The sequence below is a fragment of the Bicyclus anynana genome, chromosome Z (assembly GCF_947172395.1).
Source record: "Bicyclus anynana chromosome Z, ilBicAnyn1.1, whole genome shotgun sequence".
Taxonomy (NCBI): domain Eukaryota; kingdom Metazoa; phylum Arthropoda; class Insecta; order Lepidoptera; family Nymphalidae; genus Bicyclus; species Bicyclus anynana.
In genome coordinates, this window is record NC_069110.1 from 14,377,781 (window position 1) to 14,392,311 (window position 14,531).

At 33.5% G+C, this 14,531-nt stretch overlaps 1 protein-coding gene across 1 annotated transcript in view; it reads right to left on the reverse strand.

Annotated features, from left to right (window-relative positions):
* Positions 1-204: 204 nt before the first annotated feature.
* The window catches only part of LOC112047828 (ras-GEF domain-containing family member 1B), a 28,936-nt gene continuing 14,609 nt past the window's right edge, over positions 205-14,531 (reverse strand). The window contains exons 10-13 of the mRNA XM_024085087.2: positions 14,230-14,309; positions 13,413-13,514; positions 11,841-12,016; positions 205-10,862 (exon numbers count right to left, since the gene is read on the reverse strand). Of these exons, the coding sequence (XP_023940855.1) occupies positions 10,768-10,862; positions 11,841-12,016; positions 13,413-13,514; positions 14,230-14,309 (453 nt within the window). The 3' untranslated portion in view covers positions 205-10,767. The remainder of the gene's footprint in view (positions 10,863-11,840; positions 12,017-13,412; positions 13,515-14,229; positions 14,310-14,531) is intronic.

Sequence of the window (14,531 nt, forward strand, 5' to 3'; positions counted from 1 at the left end):
AAAAGTGGTAGGGTTTCACGCGGACGAAGTCGCGGGCGTCCGCTAGTCTATTATAAATGTAAAAGTGAGTTTGTTTGTTTGTCACGTTTTTTGTATTCCGATGACACGGTTGCAACCACGTGGTGTATGCTAGAGTTTAAATATATGATAGAGATTTTATAATATAAAAGGATACGAGTATCTATGGCAAATAAAACGCGCGTGTCATAATTGATACAATTTATTGGTGTAATAATTTTAATTACATTTAAATACCTATATTGTTTCAAATATGTAATCTTCACACTGACATGAAAATAGCGACACATAAAAGATAAGTATCGAATGACAATTTATATTTATTTCAAAGAACACCCTTATGTATCTAATTAAATATTGGCGTACTATTTAAATTTTTGTTTAATATAACATTTAAGGAACGCGTTAACTGAGCCTTAGTTTTGATACAACTCTATACTATTACAGACACGTAGGAAATTTGCAACAAGGACATTGAACATCAATGTACATAGAGGATATACAATTCTATGAGAGAGCTACTCAATTTGCATCATATAATTTAAAATACACAGACAACAATTATATTTTAACTTATAGAATCAGTAGGGGCTTCCTTTACCTATTTAATTACAGGGAATAGGCAAAAGTAACCTTCATTAAGTACAATAGACGATAAAATCACAAAATATCTATGAAATACGAATAAATATCTATCGAATAAATTGCGAAGTTGTGTTTGTAAATAACAAAATTTTCTTTTTAAAATATTTAGGTACGTAGACTGATCTAAGACAATGGATACTTAAGAGCATGTACTATGGGAAAAATAATTGATTTTAGAAGGTATAATAACAATTTTAATGTAAATAGTTTTCTTTCTTTTTTTTCAAGATTAAAGTTAAATTATTTAAATATTATTTTTTTTTTCACATCAAACAGATCACTTCAAATTAATCGCATTTAATTATGCATTACTAATATAATTTTGTTAGGTATCAAATTGTATATTGTCTAGCAATTACACTTCTCGCCAATACTGATATATTCAGGTAGTAGATATAATAATATGGAATACAAATATGTACTGCGAAAAGTACCCTACTTTAGTGAGGACAATAAGATGATGATTAATATGTGCATAATACATCAGACTAATTACATAAGGACCTGCCTCGCTAGACGATACTTCTCTGTCAAAATATATGATCAGCGATATAATGCGAGTGTAAAAACTATCTCTATTAAATCGATGTTCCATAGTTGTAATCGTGTTCGTCGGTTAAAGAGCTCCGTAAAAATACCTTTTTGTGTAATTGAACGGTTTAAAACTTCTAGTCTAGTTCTTATGTAAATAGTCTGAAACGGTATGTGATCCTCTTTCTATCACTTCTAACCTCAAATCATCAGTTTCCTCTTTTACACAAATATCCTCTTGCACAAAATACAATCATCTTTGGCCGTCCTCTCCTTTTTTGTTTTTACATTTGCAATTTTAACTGTCTTTTAACAACTCATCAAGCTATATCAAGCTAGACTTTAACTCCTTATTTTTAACGCTATTTCCAATCACTAGCGCCACTTACAGACTACAGAAAGGGCTTAATTTGCATCACATTGTCGCGTATTGCCTTTTCTTTTTAAGTTTAAGGCGCGACCTATTTTTGGGTCGCTTGAGACCTGTCGCAAGTCATTCATCCAACATTCATTCTTTTCACATTTCGGCCCATGTTACTTTCTTTTTCAAAAAAGTACAAATTCTAAAAGCATATCCGCAAATCGGATGTGGTAGAATTACACCAACGAATGTAACAGTACAATAAACATAAAAAAATTAAAATTATAGTAGCAGGTGAAGGTAGTTTTGAATCATCCAAGTATGTATTACGAGACACACATACAGTGACATTTCACAGCCAGCTGCTACTAAGTAAAAAGTAATAACATTTTAAAACTTAAAATACCACATGCATATTCGAAAAAACAATAAAAACAAAACAGTCTGTTATATGGAATGTAATATACGTAAATGTAAAATGCAATAGTTGCATATTTTGTACTAACAGAATCTAGTCGAGAGAGGGTTACTCAAACGCAAGATATTTGATGATGAGAATGTGTGGATATCTACATTAATTGTTATGATTATACTTAAAAACGAAGATTTTATCATTCGAGCGCGTGTAGTATACATTTGGGATGGTATCATTATCAAATTGTTTTTTCTGGCTCAATGAAAGACAAAATAAAAGCATAATCATATTTTTTGGCCAAACAATAATTTATCATCCAAAATAATACTAACGTGATCGTTAGTTTTTTTCAAGATATATAATTCGATATATCTCTATATATTATCGCATATAATAAATAATTTACTTACATACTACACCACGAATTAATTTTATTTTACCAAAAAAAAAAAAAAAACTTAAAGTAAAAAACAATTAAGATGACTATATTTTAAGTACTCTTATTACTTGGTGGGCATTCCGGCTTGATTAATAGCAGCCATATTTTATCAAAATAAAATTTTTAAAAAGTTTACACGAGAAAGTACACTATACATGTATAAATCATTAAAATTATTCTTATGTTCTACCGTTAATAATAATACTTTAAAAAATGGCAATCAATGTTACTTAAAATATAAAATTTAATTATAAATTATAGTTTTTCATTTCATTTATAGTCCCGCATAGATATTATGGTGTTTTAATAAATTGTTAAGAATATTGATAAAGTGTAAATTCTAAAGGAAATTCTAATTCAAAAGGCTGGCGTTTGTAATTAATTATATATTTGATAAACTTCTGTAATTTTAATAAACAAAATAATGAAATTGTCCAACAGAATATTCTGGCAGTGTATTTCTTCTCATTATAATATCTAGATGGGCTTGGTTAGCGATATCAATATAATGTGGTTCGGTTAAATCCAATTACGTTCTAAATACTCGTATATTTGTATAAGAATTATTTATAATAGGACTATAACCCAACTGTAGGACGTAATTTTATCTTTAATTTATTTACTCAGAAAGTAAATAAAATATTTCGAACAGAAGAAATACGGGAAAGATTGGAGTAAAGAGTGGAAAAATCGCAACAATAGAAGGAACTTAATAGATTCAGACTTATTAATAATCGAAATTGCGAACTAACGACCGTTTTCAATACCCTATCTATCCGCCATTTCGCTTACTGAAGTTAAGAAAATCTATCTTTCTTTTCCTATCTGCTTTTCAATAACCTACTGACAGATAGTTTGTCTATGTAAAGATAGTTTGACTGTTACTGATAATCGAGGATAGCTATCTATCCGTAATCTTGGGTAGGTATTGAAAACGGCGGTTATACAATTCGCTTCACTGTTGGATCAAGAGTCGGATATAGATGGCAGTGATTCATGAGACGGCGCGTATTGTGAGGAGGTTCCTCACTCTGGAGCCCTAATCGTCGGTTGCTTGGGCACTCAAATCCGTCGCAACGTAAGGGCTGGATTTTTCCAAAATTATATTTTTTACAGTTTTGTATTATATTTTGTAGTTTATAAACAATCAAAAATTTTAAAATAATAGTGTAAATAAATAAAAATAAAATATTTTGAATAAGTCGAGATACTCGCTACTTCTGTAAACACACAGAATAGAGAATGATCCAGAATGAGTCTTTACAAGCCGCACGGAGAAGTCGGTGAAACCCATAAATAAAACAACAAACGTCACGCTTGCGTCTTGTTGACATCCGCATAATGTACTAGCTACTTACAACGTTTTTTCATAATTTACAATAAAAATGTGTTGGAAATATTTATTGGAATAATATTTTTTTTCGAATTGACTGAAATATTATTATGCATGCACTTTAGGATTTTATGTGTGTCAGATTAATACATAATGATGAATAAAATTACGTTGATTATAAAATTATGATATAATGTTGGGATTTAAAGAAATTAAATATCACGTGTCCCATCGGTGAAGGAAAAAACATCGTGAGGAAACCTGCATACCAGAGAATGATCTTAATTCTCTGCGTGTGTGAAGTCTGCCAATCCGCATTGGGCCAGCGTGGTGGACTATTGGCCTAACCCCTCTCATTCTGAAAGGAGACTCGAGCTCAGCAGTGAGCCGAATGTGGGATTTAAAGTACATATTTATAATTGTATGTTTGAATTGTGCACGTTAATGTAAGTTTAGACAGTATTTTAAATTTAAATTAGCAACACCGGACGAGGAGGTTTTGTATTTCTAGATTTAACACTAACAACAATTACGTAAATTGATATCTAAATAGACTACTAATTTTTAAAAAGATACTCCATCTTCTGACTTTTGTTTTTGTGAACAGTTTTTACAATATTTAAAAGCAAGACGGATTTTGTCTTCAATAATATTGGAAATTACTGTGATTTTCTAATGATGCAACGCTTCGTGACTTTGTATTGTTCTGATTCGCGAATGTATTTGTTTTTGAATTTGTATTTGGAATGGCTGGTTCTCTGACATGTTCCGTGCGCTCTATCTGGCTATTATTCTATATTCTGTGTGTAAAGATAAAAAAACACAACTGCTACGTATCTACTGGTTAATATATAATATTCTACATCGGAACTAATTTTGTGTACTAATGGAAATCGCAATTAATTTGTAAAGTGGAACTAAATAATTTGCTTATTTAAAAAAATACTTATAATATAGCTAAGCGCACACACACATACACCTTTATGAAAAATCAAAAATACGCGAAAATATAAGTTACCCCTGTTACACGAAAATATAAGTTACGCCTTGAGACACGGTCATAATTATACGAATAGTTAAATATTTGAGATCAACATTACAGTACATCCTTTTAAAACATACCATGATTTATATAATAATATAATTTTCATTCTACATATGACATTTAATTATGCATAATAGTAAATATAGTATACCTGTATTTTAAATGCAGACTTCTTGTGAGCAAAATCATGTGTTTACTAACTCTTATATAACACGATAATTATAATAATAAATGTACACAACAAAAGTAACCAAGAACAATCGAAAAACGTATACGCAAATTTTACAGGATGTTGGGGAGTATTTTCCATAACTCTGGGGTTATATTCGTTAACGAATATTAATAAAAAAATTTCAAGGAACCTGTGTTCTAAAATGAATATTTTCGGAATAGATAATATTTCTTTCGACGGAGCCAAATTCATTCATTGATAAATATCATGAAGTAGCCATCTCGTCGATATCGAAAAAGTCCGACCACTATGATCAAAATAAGTTTGCCTTAATAAGTAAAAGCTGTTTGACAATAGTAGAAATCAAACTCATTCTTACATAAAGACGCGTGTTGCATGGATAGTCAGAATTATTGGAATTACTTTTTATGAAAACATATTTTTTTTTTCTTTAGTTAATAAAATATTAGTTATGCAGTTCGATCCCTATAAGTGGTCTCGTCACCAACTTAAAGTTATGGGAAATAATCTCCAACATCCTGTATATAATATTAATGTACTGAAAAGTATAAAAATGAAGCCTGAATAGTTCCACGGTATTCAAGCCTGACTCAACAACTTCATCATGTCGTAATGGATTCGATCCCCGCCCGCAGGACTATGTCATACCCACTTATTACATTACATTCCCTAAAATTAATGATAAAATAGTGAATTTTAAGGTAACCTTTCAGAATACAGAAAACACCAGAAGGCACGTTCAACCGCTATTTTAAAGCACGCATTGTGACCAAAGATTTTACCTTTATAGCACGTCATACAACACGGCATACACCAAAAGATTACACCAAAAAATAATAATTTCAGCGGCTTCATACCTATATGCGATTACACCTTCTCGAGTTTTCTGTATTCTGAGGGTTGATTAAAATTATAACAATAAAAAAAATGTTTATTTGACATATACATGTTTAGCACGTTTTAACGCTTTTTTTTAAAGTAATGTAAGTCGCAATAAAAGAACTACGTTAAAAATATTTATTGAAAATTATTTTAAACTGCAATATAAAAAGATAAAGAAAACGGGTGAATATATTTTTCAAGGTGAATATTAATAAAAACTTTTTTCTAAAACCATGACCAACTCTTAACTATTTTTATTCCAACTAAGAATTTAGGACTTTGAAAGTGTGTACGACATTCGTTCAACGTCTGCGAATTGAGTCCAGGACCTTTGAGAAGGCTTTGAGTTTCATACCCTCATCATGGAAATATTGATGCAAAGATTTAGAAAAGTAATTATATTTTTAAAAGAAGTAATTAAAAAAAACATATATATATTTACTGAAATAAATCTTTGGACCCAAAAAATTGTTTATAAATCAAATAATTATAGTGGTTCTTACATTGTAAGCTGATAAACCAAATGAAGTAGTAGAGATTTAAATTATTAGGCCTAGTGCTCATTAAACTTTAATCTTCAATTGTTACGTTATAATTGTGCGTTAATATAAGTAATTTTTTGATGTGCTGTCTATTCAAAATATATGTGTTTAGTAAATGTTTTAAGCTAAATTTTGTGGCGTATTTTATGTGCATTGACATTATACAGGGTGCTGGGGAGTATTTTCCATAATTCTGGGGTTATGTTCTTTACCGAAAATTAATTAAAAATGTTCAAGGAACATGTGTTCTAAAATTAATATTTTCGGGGTAAATACCATTTCTTTTGTAAATACATCTTAAAATGTGTCCCATAGACGCATCCTTTTAATTATGACGTCGCCAAGATTTACGAATTTTAAAATGCAATGATAAATAAAGGCATGTGTAACATAAATCGGAATTATTTGAATTACTTTGTATGAAAACATAAAAAGATTTTATTTTTTAGTTAAAAAATATTAGGTATGCAGTTCGGCTCCTATAAGTGGACTCGTCAACACCTTGCAGTTATGGGAAATACTCCCGAGCACCCTGTATATTGGTATCGCCTAACCGGAAAAATAAAAAACTCTCGCTAATCGCTATTTGTAAGCAATTTGTTTGCAATTTTAATATTATACTAGCACAAACTATACAAGGACCAATAAAAGTAAAAAAATAAATTAAAAACGTTTCAAAAGCACCTCGTGTCTCATACGCAACATGACTAACAAAATGTACAATAACTAAGTGTTCCCGGATACATACAATTGTAAGTTGGCTGACTATCAATCTAATACGATCGGTGTCCAATTTATACCAATATAATCAGTTTTTTTATTATTATCAAGTCAATTCAAATGACTGTATTAGTAAATTAAGTCAGATATTATAATACATTGGTAATTTAATCCGTAATGTTCAAAAATCTTTAAAATCTTAATTACAGAAGCTACAGCATTGAAAAAACTGATAAAAGATAGAAGATCTAGAGTAGTGTAGAGTAGGGATATAGAAGAAGTGCACATAAGTCGAAGCTTGACCGGGACCGCTTTTGTACACTATATAAATAACTTGAAAGATATATTTTTTTTTATTCCAAAAAAAAAATATTTTGGAAACCTTTCATTTGATGTACCACACGATGATGTTTGTAAAAGTTTTTTTCAACTCTCCATCTTACCCCCCATATTCAAATTTTACCTATTCACGGTACATCCCTGTATTTGAGTCACAAGAATTGATATGTGTACCAAATTTCAACTGGATTGGTCCGGTAAGTTCGGAGAAAACAGACAGACATTAAAATGTGCGCGTGATATTATAAGGCTTCCGTTTTTGTACTAAGTACGTTCGGAACCCTAAAAGTTGTCCAAATAAATTGAAAACGTTTGCTATTGTTGTTCGATAGTCGGCCAACTAAGAATTGTAAGTGAGCGGGTGGTCTTAGTGTGAGCGAACTAATGGTCCCTAGGTCAGAGAACATTTACAACCAGAGTGACGCGTTTCACGCGCCGCCCGCGTCAATTCCAGCGGGCACTCAGGCTGTACCCTAATATTTAGAGAGCGTTTATTAACACTGTACTTCGCTAACATTAAATTTCTAAAATAATATTGTTTTCTATAATAATTTTTAATATAATAGGAAATTTTTAAATACCGGTCTGCCTAAAGAACTAATCACCTAAAATAACACCCGTCATATATTCCTCGAGTCTTTTGATTTCTGAACTAGTAGCAAAAGGAAATGTGTACTTCACTTATCGACTTCTAACAAATCTACTAAATCCACTCCTATACAATATTAAAAAAATCAATTTTATTCCTAAATATGTATATATATATCGTATCGTGACGAATAGATGATATACTAACTCATAATAATAATTTATAGATAAATTGTATGTTAGTACAAATTTACCAAAATGACATATTTAATTACTTATACAATACATGTATATATATTATAATATTTTTATACTAACATATTCAATATGTCTTCAATAATATCGTAAATGTATATATTTTAAAATTTGTTCACTGTATTACAGTCACTGAGTCATAGTTAAAATATTTGAATCAGTGCACACTATTTTTTTTATATATTTTTAGTCTAAGTTCCCATTACATCGACATACCATCAACGAGTTTTCCAATAAATTGTATTTTTCTGCTTTTACTGCAGAAAACGTTAACTTTAATGGTTTACCACCAAGAATTTTTTTAATGAATGTCCCGAAGAAGCAACAAAATAAAAAATGCTTTGTTAAGCAAAGAATCTGTAAATATGACATACCACAATCTATAACAAAATAACTGTACTAAGTCAAAGATACGAAGAAGATAGAGCTGTGATAGCCCAGTGGATATGACCTCTGCCTCCGATTCCGGAGGGTGTGGGTTCGAATCCGGTCCGGGGCATGCACCTCCAACTTTTCTGTTGTGTGCATTTTAACAAATTAAATATCACGTGTCTCAAACTGTGAAGGAAAACATCGTGAGGAAACCTACACACCAGAAAATTTCTTAATTCTCTGCGTGTGTGAAGTCTGCCAATCCCCATTGGGCCAGCGTGGTGGACTATTGGCCTAAACCCTCTCATTCTGAGAGGAGACTCGAGCTCAGCAGTGAGCTGTATATGGGTTGATAACGACGAAGTCAAAGATAGCCCAAAGAGCCGTGATAGCCTAGTGGATATGACCACTGCCTTCAATTCGGTAGGTGTAAATTCGAATCCAGTTCGAGGCATGCATCTTTTCAGTTGTGTGCATTTAAAGAATTTAAATATCACGTGTCTCAAACCTTGAAGGAAAAACATTGAGAGGAAACCTGAATACATGAGAATTATCTCAATTATCTACGTGTGTGATGTCTGCCAATCATCATTGGGACAGCGTGGTGGACTATTAGCCTAACCCCTCTCATTTTAAGAGGAAACTCGTGCCCAACAGTGAGCAGAATATGGGTCGTTTATCCAGTATTTACTTATTACGTCATGTCGAAAATCATGTTAAATTTGGGATTATATTAACTTTTATAATTGGGACCTTCTGATACTCATATCATATGATACACATAGCCCTATCACATATGTCAATGGCAAAATAAAATTAAAAAAAAAGTATATTTATATGTGTGAATTATATACTTCCAACTTTGTCTATATAAACAAATATTAACGTTTTCTAGTTATATTGCAGAAAATAGAAATTTCATTACGAAACTCGATGGTGATTGGTCGACTAAAACGTGATCTTGTACTAATATAAATGAATGACATATACATAATACATCACATAAGAAATGGTTTTGAATAAAAATAATGAATTATAAAACAGGTTCCCATTAAGATATATCTTTTATAATATATAATATTACGTTATATATGATTTTGACAACTTTACTTAATAATATTTCTTACGTAAAAAGTAATTTCTATGAAATATTGTAGAGACTGTACACAATTTTAAAATACCACGAGTTTAAATACTGCACTGATACCTAATCTTTAAAAGTGCCATCAACATAGATATAAAAACTGGAATCACGGATTTAATACAATTTTAGATTATAACTTAAAAAATGTGTGATTACATTTCAATTCTTATTAGATTTATATTAATGACTATGACCATAATGGTACATATTATGTTAATGTAAATATTTTATAAACATCGACACTGGTACGTTTGTAATTAAATATTTTAATAATACTTCAGGATCTTTATAATTCGCTCAAACGTTCTGAAACATCTTAGTGCATGAAAAAAAATTTCAACGATTCCCTTATATTATTTCACTGGGATGTTTTATTCCACTGAGTTTTAATAGGGTAGTTGACTCGTATCAAATTAAATATAAACAATATTAATTTCGTGTTGTTCATGGAATAAGGGCCCGAAATATATCGATATCAATTAATAAAAGTTAAGGATTTCTTTTAAAACTCAGTTTAAATACACGTATTTTTTCAAATTTACCAAACGTCTAAAACGCTGTCGTCCATTTTGTGACGTCACTGACACCGTTGATGTACTAAACGTCGAAATAATTGTCAAACGTTTCATTTGTATGGGATTTATTGTAGTGACGTCATGAAACAGTTGAAATATAGACTTTCATAGCCGACAAGCGCTTTTGGCTCGTATTGTCAAAAACTAATATTTTCATGTAATCACGTCTCAAAAAAATATAAAAAAAGTTTTATTAGTCTAGTAGAACGTTATTGAACTATTTAAGACCATTTAAAAAAAGTGTCAACTAGCCTATATAAGTATACACAACATTGAATTGGGAGATGTTTCGTATATTACGTTTTAACACTGTAAACGAGATTCTGATAGAATATATGTACTAATAACTATGTTACTTGTTAGGTGAAAGTTAGGCCCTTTCTGTGGCTCCTCGCAGACGCTTCAATCGGTCTTTCTCGTGATGGTCCACGGGCGGCTCTCGCTCGAACGACGTCAACTCCATAGCTGAAACACGAATAAATATCAAGATTCAAAATTCACAATTCATTTATATCAATGGGGATGATGACTAGGTTTGAATAAATTGATTTTTATGATAAACACGAATAAATATCAAGATTCAAAATTCACAATTCATTTATATCCATGGGGATGATGACTAGGTTTGAATAAATTGATTTTTATGATACATTCGGGTAAATAAGGTCAATGTTAACTAATTTATAATGACCGCGTTGTCTATGACCAAAAATACAATTTATTATTAATCTAGACATAGAAACTAATTTCAGTACATTTATAAAATTAGATAATTTTCATTTCTCCCTATTCAGGTGGAACTGGACAGCTATTCGTGCGTGCAACCGAGCGTTCATCGACTTGTAAAAGTCCGTTTATATCTAACAGACACAGTGCGTCACAGACAAGTAGCGTGATACCCACAGACACCGTCTATTTACACTGCCCGTGCCCAGCAGATAGCTAGAGACACTTAAAGATCTTTTCATGAAAGAAGTCCTAATGGCGCTCATTGTCATTTGGTAATGGCGGCTCTAATGTCATTTGTGTAAGGCGCTGTCAATTTTAGATGAGGTTTCATGAAAAGGACTCTACAGATATGAATCGTACAGACAAAATATTCTTTCCGCGAATACTGGCCGGGCGCGGCCCGTGTCTGTCAACGTCTGCGTCGCCGCGTTACGATAAATATAAATACGACACTAACCATAAACAGCGAATATATGTTTTTTTTTTTAATTTTGAGTCTATTATATTTGAGTTCCAATATATTTAGCCAACAGAATTGATCATAATCCTTTCATTTCAGCCCGATCCGTCTAGTGGTTTGGGCTGTGCGTTGATAGATCACTATGTCAGTCAGTCACATATTTAGATATTATTTTATCTGCCACGGCACGTGTCTGGCACGCTCAATGTCTGTAGATATAAACGGACCTTAAGGCGTCATCGTTTACGGCTCACCTTGCTCGGTGAGCGCGGGCCGGCTGCTGAGGAAGCGCCAGGCGGGCAGGTGCATGTGCGGCGCGGGCGGCGACGCCACCGGCCCGTCGCCCATCAGCCGCCGCGACGCCAGCTGCGCGCTCACGTGACGCGCCAGCACCGTGCACTTCTCGAAGTTCACGCGATTACCCGCCATCCTGCAAACCATTGATTCTCAAAGTGGTCTATATCGACCCCTAGGGGTCTATGACAACCTGCAAGGGTTCTACGTCAACGAAAAAAAATTTGGGGGTCCATGAAATGAAAATGGGGGTCCACAATAGTGGATCTTAACACATACACTGATACTACCTATTCACTTACAGCATCAGGTTCATCCTTCTCACTAAAAATTGACTTATTGATTATCTTATTTTATTTATAGTTTATTTTATGTTTATTTAATGTTACGTATATTTTACATAACAGATACAACATTTTATTTTGAGTAGTTATAATTTAAATTAAATTAATAAATGTATAAATTAACATGTGTTTTTAAGTTTTTGACACTAAACTTCACTACAGTTGGAAATTTACAGAAAATCAATATCAGATAAGTAGGGGGTCTACCCAACACGGAAAAACATGGCAAGAGGTCTACGAAACAAAAAAGTTTGGGGAACTCTGCTGTAAACGATTCATAATTAACTAGTAGATGCCTGCGGCTGACTTTGCCTGCCCTTTAAACCTCCTTAATCCAGCCGTGATGACCTATGGTTCCGAGACTTGGTCGCTAACGGACCTCATAAGAAGGCTCAGAGTCACACAGCGGGCGATGGAACGAACTATGCTCGGAGTATCTCTGCGTGATCGAATCAGAAATGAGGAAATCCGCATAAGAACCAAAGCCACCGATATAGCTCAATAAGTTGGGGTCCCAAGGTGCTGGAATGGCGACCCCGCACTACAAAGCGTAGTGTTGGTCGACCTCCCACCAGATGGAGTGACGACATCAAGCGAGTCGCAGGGATTCGCTGGATGCAGGTGGCTCAGTATCGTGATGTTTGGAAGTCTCTACAAAAGGCCTATATTCTACAGTGGACGTCCATCGGCTTATATGATGATGATGATGGAGTCGGGCCGTTCAACCAAAAATTCGTTGTTTGCGGACGTTTACTACCTATAAACTACCTCCCTGCTAAATTTCAGTGACTTTATATAGATAGAATATAGAACAAGATGATAGAACGAACGATGCTCGGACCGCATGATAAAATCAGAAATGATCTATCACGCCATTATAATGAGAATCAGAGAAAGAGATACACAGAAGAATCAAAGTCACCAACATACGCGTAGCTCAACAAATACATCTTCAAGTACATCCCTACAAAAAAAAAGAATTTTCAAAATCGGTCCACAAATGACGGAATTATCGCTGGACATACATACAAAAAAAAACATACATACAGCCGAACGTAGATCCTCCTTTTTGGAAGTCGGTTAAAAAGGATGTTCTCATCTGGCTTATATGTTGATGATAATGATGATAGCAATTATTATTGAATATTGAAAAGTACAACATTTAATATGACCAGAAAGAATGCATACTTAGTGGGCGAAGCGTGGTTGACGAAATGCAGGTCTCTGCACGTCACTGAGAGGAGAGGAACCGCGGTCTCGGTAGGGGCAGCTGCCAGCGCTGCACGGTACCTGTTTGACATTTTAATTCCGTTTAAATTAAATTAATTATTTTAAATTACATTTTAGTCTAAATTTTAAGTATTCTGGTTCAAAAGATTTGAAAAAAAAAACATATTTGCTTCTACATCAGGGTAAGATAACCAAATCTTTCATTTCAGGCAGGTGGATCCACCACATGCTAAGTGGAGAGCATTTTAGTAAAGACATCGTCCTCTGTGTCCCAGCCGTTTGGCATTAGTTCGCGGTGAGAGGGTCTCGCGCTACTGCTTCTTCAGATGTTTAATGTCTTAATTTTTTCTTCTTCACTTTTCTTTATACGGCGAAGTTCTTGGAGGACTTTCGCCGCAAACAAGCTTGTCACCTCCCTAGCCCGTGTGTGTGTGGGTGTGAGCGTAAATACGTGCGTCCGTGCATGTGTGCATGTGTGCGTGCGTGCGTGCGTGCCTGCGTGCGCGCTAGCGTGCGTGCGTGCGTGCGTGTCGCTTGCGTGAGTGCGTGCGTGCGTGCGTGTCGCTTGCGTGAGTGCGTGCGTGCGTGCGTGCGTGTGTGCATACATGCGTGCGTGCGTGTGTATCTAATTAAAGAACATTGTCCATTTCTGACCAGTAGCCCCAGAACATTTAGAAATAGTCACGTGTTACACTTAAGCACAAAAATGGATCATAAAACTGATGTTTTTAGTTTTCTAGTACCAGTCATCAAAATAAGAAGGAATAGGACTCACCTGGCGTGGTTGGAACTAGGTTCAACGCAAAGCTCCAATTGCCGCAACTGTTGTCCGCACACTGCATTAGTTCGACTCCACTGAAAATATACAATATACAACGTGTTAGGTAAATGGTATAACATCCCGAAACGTACTCATATATTTCGATCTTATAAACACAAATGTGTGTTTAAAATAATTAATTTATAAAAAAAAAACTTTCATATTAAATTACAAAAAATATCGGGGCATCCGGTGTAATGTGAACTGTGTCCAGTGTCCGCGTATCTTGTTAAGTAACGAATGACATTTGACGGCCG